Source organism: Nerophis ophidion, linkage group LG21 (assembly GCF_033978795.1).
Source record: "Nerophis ophidion isolate RoL-2023_Sa linkage group LG21, RoL_Noph_v1.0, whole genome shotgun sequence".
NCBI classification, from domain to species: Eukaryota; Metazoa; Chordata; class Actinopteri; order Syngnathiformes; family Syngnathidae; genus Nerophis; species Nerophis ophidion.
This window is the reverse complement of record NC_084631.1, coordinates 15,246,839-15,270,957: the sequence shown is the minus strand read 5'-3', so window position 1 is coordinate 15,270,957 and position 24,119 is coordinate 15,246,839. Positions and strand designations below refer to the sequence as shown.

Genomic DNA, 24,119 nt, shown 5'->3' with positions numbered 1-24,119 from the left:
CACACACAAGTGAATGCAAGGCATACTTGGTCAACAGCCATACAGGTCACACTGAGGGTGGCCGTACAAACAACTTTAACACTGTTGAAAATATGCGCCACACTGTGAACCCACACCAAACAAGAATGAAAAACACATTTCGGAAGAACATCCGCACCGTAACACAACACAAACACAACAGAACAAATACCCAGAACCCTTTGCAACACTAACTCTTCCGGGACACTACAAAATACACCACCCGCTACCAACAAAACAACAATTTTATTTTCAAATGTATTAGCCTGTGGAAAAATGTAATGTTGATATTTACCTCAGAAGGCTGCAAATAGAAAAGAGGCATTCATTTTTTTATTTTTATTTTCTTTAATATGCCATTGATATTTTTTCGTTTGTTTTTTGAAAGTTGATTTTGCACTATTAAGTTATATACGTGTTGCTTGTTCCATATTCAGTGTTAAAGCAAATCATTGTAGCAAACTGAGCAATAATTAACGTTTTATTCATGCACTTTTTTTTGCTACTTCAAGGCTTCAATGTTTGATTCATTCATTATTATTTTATTTTAAAATGTATTATTAGCCTGTTGAAAAAGTTTATTTTGATCTTTACGTCAGAGGGCTGCAATTAATAAAGAGACATTCAATTTTTACTATAATTCTATTTGATATGCCATTGATATTTTTCAATTATTATTGTTATTATTTGAAACTCGATTTTTGCATGTCACTATACAGTTCAATAATAAATAAAATAACTTGCATCAAGTTCAATAATAAATAAAACAAAAGTGTTATGACTTGCATCAATTTCAATAATAAATCAAATAAAAGTGTTATAACTTGCATCAAGTTCAATAATAAATCAAATAACTTGCATCAAATTCAATAATAAATCAAATAACTTGCATCAAGTTCAATAATAAATAAATTAAAAGTGCCACTTTTTCGTGTTTTGATAAAAATTACCGCACTCAAATCATCTGTTAAAACCTCATTGAGTTTGGGGCTGAGCTGCCTTGATGCGAGTGCTTCCTGGTGAATGACGGAGTGTGTCCAATGCGCATTTGGGGCAACCCTCTTTATTAGAGCCTGCTGCCCGTTTCTTGACCCTGCCATGGTCTGTGCGCCATCGGAGCAAAAGCACACACAGTTTTCCCATTTAAGGTCGTGTTCTTTGAGGAAATTGTCCATTATCTTGAACAGCTCAATTTTTTATGTATTTGCAAAACAGTAAATCCTCGCACAGTGACTTGCCATTCACAAAGCGGACGTATGTGATGAACAGGCAGTCTTTATTGCTGTCAGTAGCTTTGTCCACTTGTAAAGCAAAACGACTTTATTTTAATTTGCCTACGACAGTGGTCGGCAACCTTTACCACTCAAAGAGCCATTTTGACCCGTTTCACAAATGAAAGAAAACAATGGGAGCCACAAAACTCTTTTGAAATTTAAAATAAAATAACACTGTCTAATCCCCCTCTGTCTTCCTTTTTTTCTCTTTCCATCCCTTGCTGCTCCAGCCCGGCTGCACAAAATGATAATATAAATAAATTTAACGAAGTCAAATTTAAATAAGGCAACAAGAGAAGTATCCTACTCTTCTCTTCTGTAAAGTAAATGTGAACAGCCGATACGGGCATCTACATCAACTATATGATTTGCCTGAGAAGCTGGACAGGACAAAAAAATTAAAATATGAAATAAAATAAAAAAATTAAAAATTAAATAACACTGCATATAAAGTTTTCTTTTTGCTTTGTGCTATGTATAAACAAACTATGATGGGTTACATTTATGAAATCAATGAACGACTGCAGAAAAAAAAAAAAAAATTCTGCAAGCGAACAAAATGTTTTTAACTCCGAAAAAGACGTCGGGTTGAAGGTTAAGTAAAATACTTATTGTCTATTTAAGTCTTCCTTGTAGTAATGAAAAAACAAAACACCGAACTTAAATTATTCACTGGCAGAAAACCAAAAATGCCGTCCTCTCTCTCTGTGTCGTCATCCTTTTACTGGCGCCGTGCATCAGCTGCCAACCTAAATGATCAAATTTATATTTCGCTGAACAATTAAAAAATGTGAATATATGCAAAAGTATAGGAAATTAAAATATTTCTCATACGTGGTCAATGTGTTTTTTGCTCCTGAACCGCAGCGCACAGCGTCTCCACATATGTATGACGTCACCTTTATATTCACACAGGAATGTAAACTCTCGTCTGTGAGGCGTGTGCCATGTTTCATCCATTTTCTACCGCTTATTCCCTTTTGGGGTCGCGGGGGGCGCTGGCGCCTATCTCAGCTACAATCGGGCGGAAGGCGGGGTACACCCTGGACAAGTCGCCACCTCATCGCAGGGCCAACACAGATAGACGGACAACATTCACACTCACATTCACACACTAGGGCCACTTTAGTGTTGCCAATCAACCTATCCCCAGGTGCATGTCTTTGGAGGTGGGAGGAAGCCGGAGTACCCGGAGGGAACCCACGCATTCACGGGGAGAACGTGCAAACTCCACACAGAAAGATCCCGAGCCTGGATTTGAACCCAGGACTGCAGGACCTTCGTATTGTGAGGCAGACGCACTAACCCCTCTTCCACCGTGAAGCCCATGTGCCATGTTTGTTTTTAATAAAGTTCATGTTGGAGAACACCTGCTCACATGCATATGTGGATCCAAAGATCGACAGGACTCCAAGTGCATACTTTTTCATGTTCACAAAAAAGTCGGGGATAGCGTTCCAAGTTTCGAACACAAGTTTTTCTAGTTTGGGGAGGTTTTCAATATCACACTATTTGTGATTCTGAGCAAGAACGGCCTTCTGGCGTGAAACATCTTCAAGGTGCGCTGTCAGGCGCTTTAACTTGGACACCCACATGTCTCCGTCCGGAGACGCGCGCAGGATGGCAAGCTGAGCTGGTCGTGACAAGCTGAGCCGCATCAGAGTGATCAAAGAGCCGCATGCGGCTCCGGAGCCGCCGGTTGCCAAGCCCTGGTCTACGAGTTGTTCCTAAAGATCACTTGCAATGTCGCATATACGTCTCTCAACAGTGGGACAGCTTTTAATTTTGCTGCGCTTGTCTCGTCAAGCATGACTGACACCATGTCTATTGCAGAGGGGAGAATCTGCTGCTCAGCAAATGTGTGTGCTTTTTTGCATTGAGCAATTCTGTATGCAACTTTATATGAAGCCAGTGTATCCATTTTGTGTAATTGTGGTCCACACAATAGCCTGCTACCCATCCGCGCGAAAGTTTGTTCCGCTTAGCCCCGCCTCCATTAGTTACTTTTGCCTCTGTCAAACTTTCGCTTCTACCTAGGAATTTAAAGCCTAGAGGAAAAATAAGTTATTTACATTAATTTATATATCGGATTTCACAGACAGAATCACAAAGTGATTTACAGTTTGTATAGAAAATGGGGTTGTAAAAAAAACCTAAGAATTAAAAAAAAAAAAAAAAAAGTTAAAGTGAAATTTCCTCCCGTTCCTCGCGCCCCACCTGTCATGTCTCTATTCCCCACCAGTGGGGCGCGCCCCACACTTTGAGAAACACTGTCATATTGTATTATTCCTCGTGTTGTTTTGCATTATCAGTATTTGTTATGTGTACATAATGTATTTATTGTTGCGGCCAGGGAGTTTCTGTTCATACCAGGCTGTGGCCATTGACAACGAGAGCAAACTCCCCAGAGATGTTGTCCATGAGGTCGGAGGTTGCAGGCGGCTGCAGATCTTTCCCTCCTGTTTGCGACAACTCAATCATCCTTTCCCTCGCCCTCCTGGAGAGGGATGAACCAAACACATGTCAGACATACCGTCGTGGTCAAAAGTTTGCATACACTTGTAAAGAACATAATGTCATGGCTGTTTTGAGTTTCCAATCATTTCTACAACTCTTTTTGTGATAGAGTTTGATTGGAGCACATACTTGTTGGTCACAAAAAACATTCAGTAATCAAATCTGCTGGGTCAAAAGTATGCATACAGCAAAGTTAATATTTGGTTACATGTCCCTTGGCAAGTTTTACTGCAATCAGGCGCTTTTGGTAGCCATGTACAAGCTTCTGGCAAGCTTCTGGTTGAATTGTTGACCACTCCTCTAGACAAAATTGGTGCAGTTCAGCTAAATTTGTTGGTTTTCTGACATGGACTTGTTTCTTCAACATTTTCCACACGTTTAAGTCAGGACTTTGGGAAGGCCATTCAAAAACCTTAATTCTAGCCTGATTTAGCCATTGTTTTTCCACTTTTGACGTGTGTTTGGAGTCATTGTCCTTTTGGAACACCCAACTGCGCCCAAGACCCAACCTCCGGGCTGATGATTTTAGGTTGTCCTGAAGAATTTGGAGGTAATCCTCATTTTTCATTGTCCTATTTATACTCTGTAATGCACCTGTTTCATTGACAGCAAAACAGGCCTGGAGCATAATACTACCACCACCATGCTTGACTGTAGGTTTGGTGTTCATGGGGTTAAAGGCATTACCTTTTCTCCTCAAAACATATTGCTGGGTATTGTGGCCAAACAGCTCAATTTTTATTTCATCTGACCACAGAACTTTCCTCCATAAGGTCTTATCTTTGTCCATGTGATGTAGGATGAAAAAAATTTGAGCTGTTTGGCCACAATACCCAGCAATATGTTTGGAGGAGAAAGGGTGAGGCCTTTAATCCCAGGAACACCATGCCATGCAAATATTAACATTGTTGTATGTATACTTTTGACCCAGCAGATTTGGTCACATTTTCAGTAGAGCCATAATAAATTCATAAAAGAACTAGACTTCATGAATGTTTTTTGTGACCAACAAGTATGTGCTCCATTCACTCTATCACAAAAAAATAAGAGTTGTAGAAATTATTGGAAACTCAACACAGCCATGTATGTACACTTTTAACGAAGAAAACCATGTGTCAATGAACTAAGTCCATCAATCAAGTCTGACCTGAGTTCTTGCTTCACACTTTGGACACTGTGTCCACTGATGATAAATATTTCAGTCATGTCATCCTTCAGCATCTTACACGAGTAACCGATATTGACTGCCGTCTCTGTGGGAGCCAAAAAACGACAACAACTAAGCAGATCCTGACAAATCCTCACTTGTACTGTGTCTCACCTTGCTTGTCTCCAGTAAGAACCCATGTCTTGATATTAGCCAGGGAGAGGAGAGCGATGGTCTCTCGGACGCCTTCCTGCAGCTTGTCCTCTATGGCTGTGGCACCCAGCAGCTGGATGCACATACTTTTGTTAACAGTTTGATTGACACTCTGATGAGAGGGTTCAGGAACTACGGGTGTCCAAACGTATTCCACTGAGGGCCACAGCCTGAAAAATCAAATCATGTGGGGGGCATTTTGATATTTTTCAGATTCAAAACCATTAGGGCCCCCCATTAATTTTGGTAAACGTTAAAAGGTCACGGGAACCCAAAAGGGTCGCAGTGTTAGGAATAAGTCATATATTATTTTGTTGTTTTTTTTACTTTCAACACTTTAATACAGGGGTGTCAAAGTCATTTTAGATCAAGGGCCACATAAAGAAAAATGTACTCCCAAGTGGGCCGTTCTGGTAAAATCACGGCATGATAACTTAAAAATAAAGACAACTTCAGATTGTTTTTTTGTTGTTTAAAAATAGAACAAGCACATTCTGAAAATGTACAAATCATAATGTTGTTGGGATTTTATTTTTACACTTACATGTTGCGGTTAATAGTATTCTATCTTTATTTGTCATTATTTATACTTTCAGAATAAATTATGTGATAATGTTTATCAGTCAACTCATTGGTGTCAATCTATCAAGATAAAAAATAATATCAAAATCAAATTACAGGATGTCAATGATGTAGTTTGCTCATTTTCCTCGACTGGTGCACTAACATCATGTGGTTTGTTTATTGTATATACATGTATGTAGCATCATCTACAAATATACAAATAATTGCTGTTGCGACATCTAGTGGACACATTTACAACAGCAGTCTCTTTAATTAAAAAAATTAGGCTTATTTTTATACTTAGCAAACTCATCCAAGCCGGCCAGATAAAACCTGTTTTTGGACCTGATCTGGCCCACGGGGCGTACGTTTGACACCCTTGCTTTTGTATCTATGGATCAACTTCAGATGTATCTGTTGCCATAACGTTAGTTTTGCTTTGTGCCTTTTTTTCCCAAATTAAACCCTGTCTTTTTTTGGCAAAAACAGAACCCAAAACCAGTGAAGTTGGCACGCTGTGTAAATGGTAAATAAAAATAAAATACAATGATTTGCAAATCCTTTTCAACCTATATTTAATTGAATAGACTGCAAAGACAAGATACTTAACGTTCGAACCGAGAAACTTTACATTTTGCAAATAGCTCATTTGGAATTTGATGCCTGCAACATGTTTCAAAAAAGGTGGCACAAGTGACAAAAAAGACTGAGAAAGTTGAGGAATGCTCATCAAACACTTATTTGGAACATCCCACAAGTGAACAGGCTAATTGGAAACAGGTGGGTGTTATTATTGGGTATAAAAACAGTTTCCATGTCGTTCACAAAAGAGGATGGGGCGAGGGTCACCACTTTGTGAACAAATGTCTGAAAACTTATATACAGGCGCAAAGTTCAAAAGCCGGAATCTTTGATGATATCGAGGTGTATTAGTGCCCAAGGCATGGGTAACTTACACATCTGTGAAGACACCATTAATGCTGAAAGGTACATACAGGTTTTGGAGCAACATATGATGCCATCCAAGCAAGGTCCTTTTCATGGACGCCCCTGCTTATTTCAGCAAGACAATGCTAAGCCACATTCTGCACGTGTTACAACAGCGTTGCTTTGTAGTAAAAGAGTGCGGGTACTAGACTGGCCTGCCTGTAGTCCAGACCTGTCTCTCATTGAAAATGTGTGGCACATTATGAAGCCTAAAATACCACAGCAGAGACCACGAACTGTTGAACAACTTAAGCTGTACATCAAGCAAGAATAGGAAATAATGTTTTTATGTTTTATTTTTTATTTTTTTATTGTATGTATTTTTTTTTTTATTATGTTCTGTTTGTGTTGTGTTGTGTTTGCTCGGTTCTCGTTTTTAACCTTCCCATTGTACAGCACTTTGGCTACCCCTGTGGTAAATTTTAAATGTGCTATATAAATAAAGTTGATTTAATTTGATTTGATTTGATTTGATAATCCCACCTGAAAAGCTTCAAAAATAGATCTCCTCAGTTCCCAAACGTTTACTGAGTGTTGTTAAAAGGAAAGGCCTGTAACACACTGGTAAAAATGACCATCTGCCAACTTTTTTGCTGCCATTAAATTCTAAGTTAATGATTACTGTATTTGCAAAAATTAAGTTTCTCAGTTCGATCATTAAATATCGTGTCTTTGCAGTATATTCAATTGAATATAAGTTAAAAATAATTTGCAAATCATAGTAATCTGTTTTTATTTACCATTTACACAATATGCCAGCTTCAGTGGTTTTGGGTTCTGTAATTGGAGCTCTAGATACAGTATAGTGGGTCTGGATTAATACTGTCTCATTCCTGTGAGGATCCTGTCTGTGACTGAAGCAATAAAGAGTTGGGATTCATTCATTTATCCAGGACTACCTGCAGTGTGCTCAAACAACCACCAGGTAGCATCATTGAAAATATAATATTGTATCATCTCTTTCTCGTTTGGACTTTAGTTTAGTAGTGCATTCTTCAAACATTCTTCACTTTATGTTATGAATGAGGCAAAAACTAACCCAGGCCCACAGTAGGCCAGCAATTCATAACATTGCTTTTGATGTATTATTAATTTTTGAGCAATGCCAGTTAAATGACTCAAGATCTCAGGGATCCAAAAGGCCCCCACTCATAAAAGTCATATATAAGTCATATATATCATAATAAGTCATATAAGTCCATATATTGTTTTTACTTTCGATGCTTAGATTTTTAAAACAGCTTCCGATCAGATGTTTTACAATAGTATTTATTGAATGTTGCCCCAGCCATTAAAAAGTTAACTGCGGACCGCAAATGACCCCCTGGTGACACTTTGAACATCCCTGCTTTACACACCTAAGGCAATTATTTTGACTTGGGAGCCACATTTAGAGAAAAAAATATGTCTGGGGGTTGGTATATCTATTTTTAGAGACACTAAACAAAACTTCACAATAATGTCTGATTGAATGCTAAAAACTTTACGACAGACCGCCTTAAAAAGCGTAATGGAATTTTACATTTTTCTATGAACGATTAAACAATGAATATTGACAATATATGAATGTCACATCCCCTTTCGATTGACATATTTCACAATCAAGTGAAACGCAACGAAAATTCAACAAACAGTAAAGTATGAACAAAGGGTACAAAATAAACCCACCTGCAGAGCCTAGATGCCTCTGTTATCAACAACTACAGACCAATTTCAAATCTATCATTCATAAGTAAAATAATTGAGAAAGTTGTCATCCAACAACTAAATCACTCCTTGGCTTCTACTGGCTGCCACAACAACTTCCAGTCAGGATTTGAATTCTTCATAGCACGGACACGGCCCTTCTTAAAGTTATAAATGACATCCGTCTAAACACAGACTGGCAAAACTTCAGTATTAATGTTATTGGACCCCAGTGCTGCATTTGACACTGTCGACCACTCAATACTTTTGGACAGGTTGGAAAACTGGGTGGGGATCTCAGGCACAGTTTTAAGCCGGTTCAAGTCATATCTACAAGATAGGAACTATTTTGTTTCCATTGGTGACTTCGTATCAGAACCAACCAACATAACGTGTGGAGTGCCCCAATGTTCAATCCTGGGGTCAACTTTATTCAACATCTATATGCTCCCACTAGGACAAATCATGCAAAATAATAACATTGACCATCATTGCTATGCCGATGACATCCAAATCTATGTAGCGCTATCACCAAATGACAATCGCTCCATAGATCTTCTGTGCCAGTGCATTGAGCAAGTCAAACACTGGATGTACCAACATTTCCTACAACTAAATGAAGATAAAACTGAGATAATTGTTTTTGGTGCAAAAAAAGAAAGGTTTAAAGTCACCCAACACCTTCAATCACTGTCCCGGAAAACCTCAAATAAAGCCAGAAATCTTGGGATGATTTTAGATTCTAATTTACAGTCACATCAAATCAGTAACAAAATCGGCCTACTTTCACCTCAAAAATGTAACAAGACTTAAGGGCTCATGTCATCTCGAGACTTACAAAAACTTGTACATGCCTTTATTACCAGTAGGCTAGACTATTGTAATGGTCTCCTTGCAGGTCTTCCCCTAAAAAAACTGTCAGGCAGCTACAGCTTGTTCAGAACGCTGCTGCTAGAGTTCTAACAAAGACCAGAAAATGTGAGCACATTACACCGATTCCTAAAGGCCTACTGAAAGCCACTACTACCCACCACGCAGTCTGATAGTTTATATATCAATGATGAAATATTAACATTGCAACACATGCCAATAGAGCCTTTTTAGTTTACTAAATTGCAATTTTAAATTTCCCGGGAGTTTCGTCTTGAAAACGTTGTGTAATGATGACGTGTACGCAAGACGTCACAGGCTTTTAGGAAGTATGAGCGCTGCACACACACAGCTAAAAGTCGTTTGCTATAACGGCGTAATTACACAGTATTTTGGAGAACTGTGTTGCTGAATCTTTTGCAATTTGTTCAATTAATATTGGAGAAGTCAAAGTAGCAAGATGGAGTTGGGAAGCTTTAGCCTTTAGCCACACAAACACACGGTGATTCCTTGTTTAAAATTCCTGGAGGTGAAAATTTACTATGGATCAGAGCACGGTCAAGCGAACATGAAACATGACGGAATGTCAACCAGCAGGTTTCGGTGAGAAAATTGTGGTTAAAAAGTCGCTTCTTACCGGAGAAAAGCTGAGCTTGCCCCGTCCATGAAGTTGCCGTCGACTCCCCTGAGACACTGCGCGTCAAAACACCCGTGGACACACACCTCCGACTATCAGGTACTATTTAACTCACTAAAAAACTAGCAACACAATAGAAAGATAAGGGATTTCCCAGAATTATCCTACTAAATGTGTCTAAAAACATCGTAATCCGTCCCAATGCAATCGCTTTTTTTTTCTAGTCCGTCGCTATCAAATATCCTCAAACACGAATCTTTCATCCTCGCTCAAATTAATGGGGAAAATGTCGTTTTCTCGGTCCGAATAGCACTTTTTGTTGGAGGCTTCCATTACAAACAATGTGAATATGTGAGGAGCCCCCACACTTGCGACGTCATCGTCTGCGACTTCCGGTAAAGGGAGGGCTTTTGCCTTGGCACCGAAAGTTGCAAACTTCATCGTGGATGTTCTCTACTAAATCCTTTCAGCCAAAATATGGCAATATCGTGAAATGATCAAGTATGACACATAGAATGGACCTGTTATCCCCGTTTGAATAAGAAAATCTCATTTCAGTAGGCCTTTAAATCCTTACATTGGCTCCCCGTACATCAGAGAATTGATTTCAAAATCCTCCAGCTCACATATAAATCACTACATGGTCTAGGGCCAAAGTATATCACTGATATGCTCCCACTATATAAGCCCTCTAGATCACTAAGATCTTCTGAAACCAATCTGTTAGCGGTTCCCAGAGTAACCTCAAACCTAGGGAGAGCATCATTCAGTTACTATGCAACAAATAGCTGGAATAAACTTCCTGAAGATGTAAGACTTTCCCCAATTCTGACTACTTTTAAAACTAGACTGAAAAAATGTATGTTCATCTTAGCTTTCAGCTAAATCTTTTAATCTTTTAACTTTTAACGTCCGCACTGTTTTTATTTTTATTGTCTGCAATTTTTAATTTTGCTTTTATTTTCTTTCATTTCACTTCGTTGTCTGTGAAGCACTTGAGTCTTCCTTGTGTATGAAAAGTGCTATACAAATAAAAGTTGCCTTGCCTTGCCTACAATCTGATACATCTGATATATGACTAAGCTTTAGAACTTTGTTGTGAAAAGCTCCTTCCGCGTCTGTGGAAATGCTTCCCGCCCACACTGCTTGGTGCCTCGTCTGAGCTGCTGTGACATAGATTACCATAGTAACTAATTAAATTACCATAGCAACTAATTTAATTACCATAGTAACTGGTATATCATCCATAAGCGCAGATTCCAACCATTGAAATGCTTTGTATAATTGAAGACTTACGGTCATTAGAAAACTTCACTGCACATCATAATGGCAGCTACACTTTCCATCTTAAAGATCTAAAAAAAATATTTGGGAATGTCCGGCGGGCCAGATTGAAAAGCTTAACGGGCCTTAATTTGCCCAGGTCTGCGTTAGACTGACCATCATGTTTTGCTCTATCTGCTCATAGACCACAGACAGCAGGTCTTCTTTCTCAGCACAGTCATGGTTCTCGGACCACGTCTCCCATTCCTCCTCAGACAGGTCCCGGTAGGCCAGAGTTAATGTCCGCAGGCCCTCTGTCGCGTACTCCTGGAGCCCCCCCACCCCAAAAAACACAAAAGTCAGAACACTTTGGCATGAAAATGTGCTCAGTGTGACACTAGGTGGCAGCACAGCTTCATGAATGAGGGCAGAGCAGGTCGATTGACCCTTTGCTTGACTCACATGGAGGTGGTCTGAGGTGACCCTGATCAGTTCTTGGTTACAGGGGTGGAGCCTCTCGAATAATACCGTATCAGCACCTTTGCAGTACAAACGGATCCTGCCCTCTGGGTTACGGACTGAAAATAAGGATGTGATGAGAAGTATCAATAATGATAAATAGCCTGTCCTTTCTTTGATTCTGCAAATCTTTGCATGTCGCTGACCTTGTTCTGTTATTTGGACTTCAGGAACAGTAACATGATAATTTTCTCATTTTCTGACCGTCTGACTTTACCTTGATCCCCCTCTCATCTCAACATCTTTCTGTTATCCTACTTCATTTTATAACATCTTGTTTCGCATCACCAAAACTCTCATGCCATTTTTTTCATCACTTTATCAATTCTCAATTTGTCTCGCTGCAACTTTTCATCTCATCTCATCTAATTTCACCTCGTCTTCTCATCTTACTTTGTGACCCTTCAGTTTCTCTCACTGCATCTCATCACCTGCTCCCTAACCATGTGGACACCAGTTCATGATATTAGACCATATCACTTCACCTTATCTCATCTTACCTTATCTTATCTAACTTTACATCATATCAAGTTAACTAATGCCATCTGATCCATTTCATTGCAGCACATCACAAAGTACTTTTCCCTGATCTTCTTGAACATCATGTCATTTCATCTCTTATCGTGACATCCCCTGATCACACCCAATTTCATCCACTTTATCTCATCTCACTTCACCATATCTAACCCTGCCTGTTTCACTTCATCATTTTACTTCATACGATCTGATCTAATTTTCTAATTAGTTTGTCTCAACTAATCCCTTAATCTAATTTTACTTAACTTTATCTTCACTTCACTTGATATTTATCTTATTTAACTTCATCTCCTTTCGAACGATCTCTTCCCATCTGATTTTACTTTAGAGGAGTTATTTAATCTCATGTATAAAAAACCTAATCTTTATCATATTTTTTATTATCGTCTTTAAACATCATATTGTTTGATCTCATAATCATACTTCACCTTTTAACATCTCATCTCATCTCCACTCTTCTCATCTCTCCCGTTTTCACTCAACATTAGGCCTGGACAATTTTACCATATTTTTCGGACAATAGGGCGTACCAGATTACAAAGTGCACTGCCGATGAATGGTCTATTGTCGATCTTTTTTTTTCATAAATAAGGCGATTATAGGGCGCCAAAAAGGAGTCATATTATTATAGTTTTTTTCTTCTAAATGTAACACACTTCCTTTGGTCTAGATCAGTGGTTCTCAAATGGGGGTACCCGTACCCCTGGGGGTATTTGAAGGTATGCCAAGGGGTACTTGAGATGTTTTTTTTAAATATTCTAAAAATAGCAAAAATTCAAAAATCCTTTATAAATATATTTATTGAATGATACTTCAACAAAATATGAATGTAAGTTCATAAACTGTGAAAAGAAATGCAACAATGCAATATTCAGTGTTGACAGCTAGATTTTTTTGTGGACATGTTCCATAAATATAGTTTATGCTCAAAATATTCTTTTTTTTGTGATAAAATGTTTAGAATTAAGTTGATGAATCCAGATGGATCTCTATTACAATCCCCAAAGAGGGCACTTTAAGTTGATGATTACTTCTATGTGTAGAAATCTTCATTTATAATTTAATCAGTTATTTTTATATCTTTTTTTCCAAATAGTTCAAGAAAGACTACAACAAATGAGCAATATTTTGCACTGTTATACAATATAATAAACCAGAAACTGATGACATATGTAACAGGGTCAATTTCGTCTTGTAAATAATGTATTTTGTAATGTTTTATTATTTTTATAATTACACAAGGTATGTAAGTTACATGTAAATACCTGAATGTTGTTTGATGTTTTGGCAATGTGGAACCATTGTCTCGTTGTCCCTCCTACTGCAATAATTACTGTGACACCTGTCTTTTTATATGCGTTGGACACGCCCTCCAACTTCCCTTTTTGTCTACGATAACGGGAAAGTTTTTGATGACAATTGTATTCTGTATTATCAGTAAAGTGCAGTGGAGAAACCCATGGTGCCGGTCGTGTTCCATAAATCACACACAACGCAGAGGAAAAGACATAGTGCTGTATTTTACTTCTTTATCTCTTTTTTTTTTAACCAAAAATGCTTTGCTCTGATTAAGGGGTACTTGAATTAAAAAAATGTTCACAGGGGGTACATTACTGAAAAATGGTTGAGAACCACTGGTCTACATAACATGTCATGGTGGTTCTTTGGTCAAAATGTTGCATAGATGATCATTTACAGATTATCTTCAAGCCGCTTTCTGACAGTCGCTTCAGGATGCACCGTTTTGTGAATGGTCTTATTTACGTGGCTCACCTTCAATGGCGTTTTCTCCCCGTCATTTTTGTTGTAGCGGTGTAGCGTGCAAGGACGGGAGTGGAAGAAGTATCAAATGATGGAGCTAACTGTTTTAATGACATTTAGATTTCCCTAAATCAATAACGGAGCAGCATCTCCTCATCCGTGGCTCACTATTGAAACAACAACAAAAATCGTCTGACCGGAACTCGTTATTAGCCAAAGTTCCTTGGGTTAATAATGTAAACTCACTACACCGGTATGTTTTAGCGCTTTCATTGCGAGTTCACTGACAGATATAAGTAAGAACTTTACACTACTTTATATTAGAAATGTCAACAGCGGAGGATGAATGTCTCATAACAAGAAGATAGAGAAAAATAAGAAGCTTAGCGAATATGGTGTCCGCATGGCCTTCAAAGGCAAACACGTGCAATTTATCAGGACGTATGCAGATCCCAAATACAGATCAGCAGGTACCAGAAAGTAAGAAAAGTTGTTTTTGCGTAATTTGCAAAGAAAACGCCAGATAATACTGTACGTCTTACCATATACACACACCATAATAATACTCCTATGTTTATGCACAGACAATCCATCAAGCAGTGTGGCTTCATAGCTTATCAAAGTCGTACTAAAACATGTTGGTACATTTTTGAGCGCCGTGTGTAATGTTCTATATTTTCAATGGAACATATAAAATGTTGGTGTTGTTTACTTGAGTCATATTGCCATCATAGTGCAGTTGACACGAATCTTTTATGTTTGACTGCCTTCTACTGGTCACACTTATCATTACACCATATACCAAATAAAATTGTTTCAAGGTCGGTAAGCAAAACAAGAATAATTCCGTACATTAGGCGCACCGGGTTATTAGGCGTACTGTTGAGATTTAAGGGGAACAAAGGATTTTAAGTGTGCTTAATAGTCCGGAAAATATGGTACCTAAAAAACCAATATCCGATTTTTCCACAAAAATAATTATTTACGATTTTTTCGATTTTTCCCTACTTTTTAAAGAAACTAATACATACAAATGACGGAGATGATTAAAAACTAGTTTTCACTTTTATTTTATCTAAAAAACAGTAGTTTGAAATGTCACTTCATACACTGTCTCCTACTGTCAGCAAAATGTTTTATTTTAGAAAGTGGGTTCTTTTTAGAACAGATTTAAATTGGGCGATATTTTAGAAAATGTAGATGAAATGTAATTGTTGTAGAGCAGGGGTGTCAAACTCATTTTAGCTCAGGGCCCGCATGGAGGAAAATCTGTGAACACGTGGGCCTGACTATTACAATCATGGGATTGAAACTGAAAAAATAAAGACAACTTTTGATTGTTTTCTTTGTCTTACTTTGGGCAAAGATAGAACAAACACATTCTAAAAAATATTACAATAAAAATACAGAAGAAAAAAACGGCAGTGGTAAAGTTTAGATCCATGAAAGAAAGAAGAAAGTACAAACCCTGTTTCCATATGAGTTGGGAAATTGTGTTAGATGTAAATATAAACGGAATACAATGATTTGCAATTCCTTTTCAACCCATATTCAGTTGAATATGCTACAAAAACAACATAAAAAAACTGAGAAACATTTTTTATTGCAAATAATCATTAACTTTAGAATTTGAGGCCAGCAACACGTGACATAAAGGATGGGAAAGGTGGCAATAAATACTGATAAAGTTGAGGAATGCTCATCAAACACTTATTTAGAACATCCCACAGGTGTGCAGGCTAATTGGGAACAGGTGGGTGCCATGATTGGGTATAAAAACAGCTTCCATGAAATGCTAAGTAATTCACAAACAAGGACGGGGCGAGAGGGTCACCAATTTGTAAGCAAATTGTCAAAAAATTTTATAACAACATTTGTCAACGAGCTATTGTAAGGAATTTACGGATTTTACCATCTGCTGTTTGTAAAATCATCAAAAAGTTCAGAGAATCTGGAGAAATCACTGCAGTTAAGCGATGATATTACCGACCTTTGATTCCTCAGGCGGTACTGCATCAAAAACCGACATCAGTGTGCAAAGGATGGGCTCAGGAACACTTCAGAAAACCACTGTCAGTAACGACAGTTGGTTGCTACTTCTGTAAGTGTCAGTTAAAACTCTACTATGCAAAGCAAAACCAATTTATCAACAACACCAAGGAACGGCGCTGGCTTCGCTGGGCCCGAGCTCATCTAAGATGGACTGATGCAAAGTGGAAAAGTGTTCTGTGGTCTGACAAGTCCACATTTCAAATTATATTTGGAAACTGTGGACGTGGTGTCCTCCGGAACAAAGAAGAAAATAACCATTCGGATTGTTATAGGCGCAAAGTTCGAAAGCCAGCATATGTGATGATATGGGGGTGCATTAGTCCCAATGCATGGGTAACATACACATCTGCGAAGGCACCATTAATGCTGAAAGGTCCATACAGGTTTTGGAGTAATATATGTTGTCATCCAAGCAACGTTATTATGGACGCCCCTGCTTATTTCAGCAAAACAAGTGTTACAAAAGCGTGGCTTCGTAAAAAAAAAGTGCGGGTATTTTCCTGGCTCGCCTGCAGTCCAGACCTGTCTCCCATCGAAAATGTTTGGCGCATTATGAAGCGTAAAATACGACAGCGGAGGCCCCGGACTGTTCAACGACTGAAGCTCTACATAAAACAAGAATGAGAAAGAATTCCACTTTCAAAGCTTCAACAATTAGTTTCCTCAGTTCCCAAACATTTATTGAGTGTTGTTAAAAGAAAATGTGATGTAACACAGTGGTGAACATGGCCTTTCCCAACTACTTTGGAATGTGTTGTAGCCATGAAATTCTAAGTTAATTATTATTTGAAAAAAAATAAGAAATAAAGTTTATAAGTTTGAACATCAAATATCTTGTATTTGTAGTGCATTCAACTGAATATGGGTTGAAAAGGATTTGCAAATCATTGTATTCCATTTATATTTACATCTAACACAATTCATATAGAAATGGGGTTTGTAAATGAATGTTTATAACTGAATATATTTACATGTGCATTTTTCGTTTTTATTATTCTTTTTAATGAATTAAGTAACATTTATGACAACCTTTTTCCGAAACACTATAAAGAATGTGAGATATCCATCAATCCATCCATCCATTTTCTACCGCTTATTCCCTTCGGGGTCGCAGGGGCCGCTGGTGCTTATCTCAGCTACAATCGGGCGGAAAGGCGAATACACCCTGGACAAGTCGCCACCTTATCGCAGGGCCAACACAGATAGAAAGACAACATTCACACTCACATTCACACAATAGGGCCAATTTTAGTGTTGCCAATCAACCTATCCCCAGGTGCATGTCTTTGGAGGTGGGAGGATCCCGGAGTACCCGGAGGGAACCCAGGCATTCACGGGGAGGACATCCAAACTCCACACAGAAAGATCCCGAGCCCGGGATTGAACCCTGACAACTCAGGACCTTCGTATTCTGAGGCAGACGCACTAACCCCTCTGCCACCGTGAAGCCCGAAAAATGTAAGATATAACAGGATAATGCATACATTTATCATTTGTTTTCAAAACGGTTACAAAAAAGTGGAACCCCATTTTTATGACTTGATGGGGTCCTTGGGACCCCATTTAAATAATTCTTAGCGCCAACACTGATGAAGTATTTGTGCGTTCAAAACAGCAGCAGGCGACCGTGGCCAGCGGGCCGGTTCTAATACTAATCAAATATCATAGATAACTAATTTGCGGGCTGGATATTATCCACGGGCCTGGACTTTGTCACCCCGTTGTAGATAATTATGGCATATTTACTGGATGCTTTTGCTCTTTTGTTGATCAATATGCTTTGTTCTAATCAAAGTTACTCAATACAGAGCTTCCAATAAAGAACTTCTGTAAATAAAAATGTAGCATTGAAAGGTCTCTATTGTTTTGTTAGGTGGATAAAAACAGGATTTTCCAATGTTAGTGACGTTCAGAGTGACTACTTTAGTGATCGTTTTCCACGGTGCTTCATTCTCATCATACGTGGTACTTTGTGTGGATACTAATCTGCCTTTTTAGACTCTCTGGAGGTGGTGTCAGAGAGAAGAAGTCTAGCAAAACTCCTAGCCATTATGGACAAAACCTCCCACCCATTACACTCGGACCTTGCGGAGGGAATGAGCACGTTCAGTGGAAGGCTCAGACTCCCAAAATGCAACACGGAACGACACAGGAGGTCCTTCATACCGACAGCCATCAGACTGTATTATGCATATGTTCCTTCTTGACTGCACTTAAATGTAGAATATACTATATATATTATATGATATATATTATACAAATGATCATTATTATTATTATTATTATTATTGTCTATTGTGAGCGAACTGTGGTGCTGAATTTCCCCCAGGGATCAATAAAGTACTTTCTATTCTAGTTTATTCTATTCTATTTAGCTGGAGTTTGTTTGTTTGTTGTCATGTTCTTGTTCGCTTCGTAAAGAGTGGAATTTCCCGCGTCCGGCTGGATGCTTCGGTTTCAGATGTTGGAATGAGTTTGTTTGTGGAGAGGCGGAACCGGCAGTCCGACAGGGAGGCAGGGCACACCGGAGCCCGCTCCAAGATGGCGGCGAGGAGGCGCGCGCCGGGATCGTCGCCATAAACAAGATCAGGTGTGTGGATCGCGCACCTGGGCACGATCGTCTAATCTCCTGACGGGGCAGAAGGAGTGGAAAAACCAGCACATGCGGAGCGAGAGCGAATGAGAGACAGACGAAGACGATCTGGTGCTGAAAAGCAGACGGCAGAGCGAGCAGAGCGAGGTGGAGCTGAAAAGCGAGCCGACACCAGAAGAAGCCTTATTGAAATAATAAAGCAAAGTCACAATCTGCTCGCCGTCATGTCAATCTTTGGTGGTCAGTGGAACCCGGACAGACGAAGTCTGTCAAATTGTTGTGTTGCTGTCCTTGCACGCTACACCGCTACAACAAAGATGACGGGGAGCAACATTTTGACCAAAGAACCACCATTACATGTTATGTAGACCACAAGGCAATTTTTTACATAACAAAAAAAAATCATAATATAACTCCTTTAATGTGCCTTATAATCTGGTGTGCCTTTTGTATGAAAATAGACCTGACTAGACCCGCTCTTCGGCAATGCGCCTTATAAACCGGTGCGCCCTATGGTCTGGAAAATACGTTAGTTTGTTCTCATTTTAAAAAGGTGTACAGTTTGAAGATAAGCACCTTTCTTTGGACAGTAACAACATGTATACACTGTAGGTGTGTGTGTGTGTGTTTATGTATACTGTACATATCTGTCAGGGCAGCACACCTACGACAGACATCCTCTTTCGTATGTTGTTAAAGTCCAGTATGGCCAGCAGGGTGTATGTGACGGGTCGCCCCATCTCAGTTGTGGTGATGGTGCCGGGCGTTCGAGAGCGGAATACAAATCCAAAGTTCCGTGCGGCTGTCACGAGAGCGCTCTCGTCTGGAGATTGAGCTTTGTACACCAGATTTCCTGAAGACACGTACATTAGAGCGAGAAGGATGCCAACGCCACAGGCGAACTTCGGCAACATACTCGTCCTCACCTTCACTCTTTTCCTCACTCATGACTGTGTGGCAGAGGGAGAGCAGGCGGAAAAACTCCTGAGTGTCGGAATCTCCCACTTTCACTGACTCCAGCAGCGTATCGTCGTAGAAACAGAAGTCTGGGTCTGCCAGGGGATTGAAGGGTGTAAAGTCCAGCCTCTGGGAAAGAAGCAAAAGTCAGTACAATACAGTTTCAGGCCCTACCGGATTGACAGAGGACTTTTTTCCACCGCAGGAACTTTCCTATTTAGCTGAGAAAATAAAGTCCACTTTGTGTTTCCACCAAAAACTACCCGGAAAGAACTGGTTCATCAGGTACTATTTTTAGTTCCTAGTAGCGAGGTGGCACTTTGGGGAGTTCCCACGAATCTTAGAGCAGTAGGCTGTGCTGTCAAATGCTGATTGGAGATGGGGGGGTGGGGTTGGGGGTGGGGTGGGGGTGCGCGGTTTGGTGGTAGCAGGGGTGTATATTGTAGCGTCCCGAAAGAGTTAGTGCTGCAAAGGGTTCTGGGTATTTGTTCTGTTGTGTTTATGTCATGTTACGGTGTGGATGTTCTCCCGAAATGTGTTTGTCATACTTGTTTGGTGTGGGTTCACCGTGTGGTGCAAATTTGTAACAGTGTTAAAGTTGTTTATACGGCCACCCTCAGTGTGACCTGTATGGCTGTTGACCAAGTATGCTTTGCATTCACTTGTGTGTGTGTTGAAACCGCATATATTAAGTGAATTTATTGGCGCGTTGTTCGTACGGAGGAAAATCCGATGTGACAACAGGCCGTAGAGGACGGTAAAGGTAGTGCCTTAAAGGCACGCCCCCAATATTGTTGTGCCGGTGGAAATCGGGAGAAATTCAGGGAAATGTTTACCCCGGGAGATTTTCGGGAGGAGCACTGAAATTCGGGAGTCCCCCAGGAAAATCGGGAGGGTTGGCAATATGGTTATTAATGTTTTTATATTTTGTGTATTTATAATGCACATACTTGACATTGGAGAGAAAGAAGAAAAAAATTGACTTTTGACTCGCAGGAACTTTTGTTGGCCGTCTGTGTGCTGAAGAACACTGATTAGTGGAACTATCTTGCAGTGTTTTGACTCAGCTGTGGCTTTTAAACTAGTATGTAGCAGTGTTGTCCCGATACTAATATTTTGGTACCGGTACCAAAATTATTTCCACACTTTTCAGTACTTTTCGGTAATTTTTTAAAATAAAAGGGACCACAAAAAATGTCATTATTGGCTTTATTTTAACAAAAACATCTTAGGTTACATTAAACATATGTTTCTTATTGCAATTTTTTTCCTTAAAAAAATAGTGAACATACAAGACAACAAAGGCTCCTAATTTAGTCTGGTGACGAATGCAGTAACATCCATCCATTTTCTACCGCTTATTCCCTTTTGGGATCGCGGGGGGCGCTGGCACCTATCTCAGCTACAATCGGGCGGAAGGCGGGGTACACCCTGGACAAGTCGCCACCTCATCGCAGGGCCATGCAGTAACATATTGACTCATTTTCCATTCTATTATTTTGTCAACATTATTAAGGACAAGTGGTGGAAACTGAATTGTTAATCTACTTATTCATTTACTGTTCATATCTGCTTACTTTCTCTTTTAACATGTTCTATCTACACTTCTGTTAAAATGTAACAATCACTTATTCTTCTGTTGTTTGGATGCTTTACATTAGTTTTGGATGATTTGTGGACAATACCACAAAAGTGGGTATCAATCTGATAAAGTAGTAACAGGATCATACATTGGTCATATTCAAAGTCCTCATGTGTCCAGAGACATAATTCCTGAGTTTATAAACATAATATACATTTAAAAAACATGAAAGAAGATGTTGTGATGCCCAAAAAAATTGGCGTAATCATAGTAGTATCGACTAGATACACTCCTGTACTTGGTATCATTACAGTGCATGTTAGGTGTAGATCCACTAGTGTTTACATTGGCGGTGAGCTACGGTGAGTAGTGAAGCATGTTCAGCTATTCCTCGTCCTGCAGGGATGATACTTGTAAGAAACGTACTTTATTTTTCCCCATGGAGGCGAGGATTAGTGAATTTGAAGTAGCTAAAACACTGCAGACTGCGGCTGGACTTTAGCTGCTAGCTCGCTAGCCATTTCTTAAAGCACCTCTTCCTGAGGGCGTTTCAGTGTTAAGACTTCAACTTTATTGTTAGTTTTTAAGCCAAAATGCGTCCGGTTCTCCCTTTTCTGTCTACATACTGCGTCTGCTTGTAAGTACTCCGGCCTTTACGTTTTAGAGACGGTATAGTACCGAATATGATTCATTAGTATCGTAGTACTATACTAATACCGGTGCACCCTACAACCCTAGTATGTAGTTTAATGCTGATTAATAATTTTTACAAACTTAAGTTTAGTACGCAAAGCTTCAAGAAGTGGACGGATTATTTTAAACGCATTTAGGAAGAAATATAAAGTATTCAGCCAGATTTTGAAGCGGCGAGGCGAGCTACTCACTGGGACTCCAACTTCGTTGTTTGAAGATAAATGTGAAATGAATGACAAGTGGAACAAAGGTATATCACATCAAAATATTCACCATTTACTTCAGACTTAGACTAACTTTAATGATCCACAAGGGAAATTGTTCCACACTTTGTTGCATGTTGTAGAAGTAGTTAGTGACACACCATTTGTGTAGTATTTCTTTTCAACCAGTGAACCAAATGCTAATGCTAACAGGCTAACGCTAAATTGGATGTGTTTATGTCGTTGCTGTGAGATAAACACTGACATTTATTATTTATATATTGTTATTTGAAGCTGAAATGGCCATTAAGGAATTCACCATTTACAGTGGGGAAAACTTTCTTACTGTTGCACTGCAAAAAGTCAGTGTTCAAAAACCAGGAAAAAAAAAATACAAAAATTAGGGGTATTTTAATTTGAACTAAGCAAAATGATCTGCCAATAGAACCAGAAAATTTGGATTGTCAAGACTTACCGAAACAAGTAAAATCAGCAAACCTCAATGAACCCCAAAATAACTTAAAATAAGTACATTCTCACTAATAACAACTGTACTACTTACTATATGAGTACTTATTTTCGATTGTTTCATTAAAAATAAAACAACAAAGTCCATTTGGCTGCCATCTGTTTTAAAATGAGACACAATTGTGTCAAAGTCATGATTTTTTTTTTCATGCTTGAAATAAGAAATTATTACTTTAAAAAAGTAGTTTTATACTCGTGAGGGTTGAAGACACAGCTTTGCATCAGTTGATATTCTAGTTTCAATCATGTTTTACTCAATATAGCTCATAACATCTCAGCAACAACCTGTAATATCTTACTGAGATCATTTAGGAACAAAACCCTTAAAACAAGTAAAAGACTAACTTAAAATCTGCCTAGTGAGAATAATTATCTCATCAGACAGAAAATAAGCAAATATCACCCTTATTTGAGATATTTAATCTTACTTAGATTTCAGTTTTTGCAGTGTGGACACTGCAAAAACTCAATTTTAATGAGTTTTTGCAATTTTAATGTAAAATTGGTTTCTGTTTTGTTTCTTTAATCCAAAATTTTGTATATTATTGCTTTGTATTTAAATTTACTTACACTTAAGAAAATTAACTATAACTGAATATTTTCAGTTTATTTACATAATACCAGTGTAGAAATAGATATTGGCACTCATACGCACGTCATCAGCCCGATTCGTACAAACTACCCTGAATTGGGAAATGTGGTGAAAACACAAAGCACACAGGTGTACAGGAACCTATAGTTCCTAGAACGAGGACCTTTTAGTTCCGGAACTTTTGGTGGAAAAAGGTCGATTAATTTTTATCGTGGCTACTGACCTTTGGCTTAGGTCCCAGTGAGCCTATCACCTCACCTAAAAGTGACACAAATGCAACAGATTGGACTGTACTGTACTTACACTGCATTGTACTGTATTACAGTATTAGGGCTGCACAAAAAACCTTTTGATCTTGACTTGTAATTTCTGAATGACAAAGCGTTATTTTATTTCTATTTAATAAGCTTGCTCAGCTAACACTGATATTTTACTTAAGGACTCCTGTGATCATCCGTAGCCCGGATCATGTTTTGTTTCGATTAGGAAGTGGAGACACTCCACTATTCTCTTCGTCTGGAATCCGTCCTTTAAGGGAGGGGTGGGGGGGTTGCTGTGATGATCCGTAGCCCGGATCATGTTTTGTTTAGATTTAGGATTCCCTTGTTTCTGTTTCTGTCTATGCGCACGTGTGTGAAAAATATGTCCCAGATAAACGCGATCTCAATTCTCAGCAAAAAAAAATTAATTTACGTTTTTTGCAGACTCATGCAGCCCTAATGTTTTGCAATAAAATTGTAGCTCATTTGAGGTAAAGTTAGAGAAAAACATTGGTGGACTTACCATAACTGTTTCCCTTGATGGAGCACTTGTTGAAGGTCATAATGTTCTGAGTGAGTGTGCCAGTCTTGTCGCTAAAAATGTATTCAACCTGAATGAAATAAACAACAATTTACTGTATGAATATAAATAGAATTAAAAATGCA

At 38.8% G+C, this 24,119-nt stretch overlaps 1 protein-coding gene across 1 annotated transcript in view; it reads right to left on the bottom strand.

Annotated features, from left to right (window-relative positions):
- atp8b2 (ATPase phospholipid transporting 8B2) overlaps positions 1–24,119 on the bottom strand; it is a 110,096-nt gene that overhangs the window by 51,197 nt on the left and 34,780 nt on the right. Inside the window, exons 13-21 of the mRNA XM_061882845.1 lie at positions 23,963–24,064; positions 23,417–23,446; positions 19,565–19,724; positions 19,303–19,491; positions 11,639–11,754; positions 11,354–11,503; positions 5,131–5,242; positions 4,957–5,062; positions 3,663–3,789 (exon numbers count right to left, since the gene is read on the bottom strand). Coding sequence (XP_061738829.1) covers positions 3,663–3,789; positions 4,957–5,062; positions 5,131–5,242; positions 11,354–11,503; positions 11,639–11,754; positions 19,303–19,491; positions 19,565–19,724; positions 23,417–23,446; positions 23,963–24,064 — 1,092 coding nt within the window. The remainder of the gene's footprint in view (positions 1–3,662; positions 3,790–4,956; positions 5,063–5,130; positions 5,243–11,353; positions 11,504–11,638; positions 11,755–19,302; positions 19,492–19,564; positions 19,725–23,416; positions 23,447–23,962; positions 24,065–24,119) is intronic.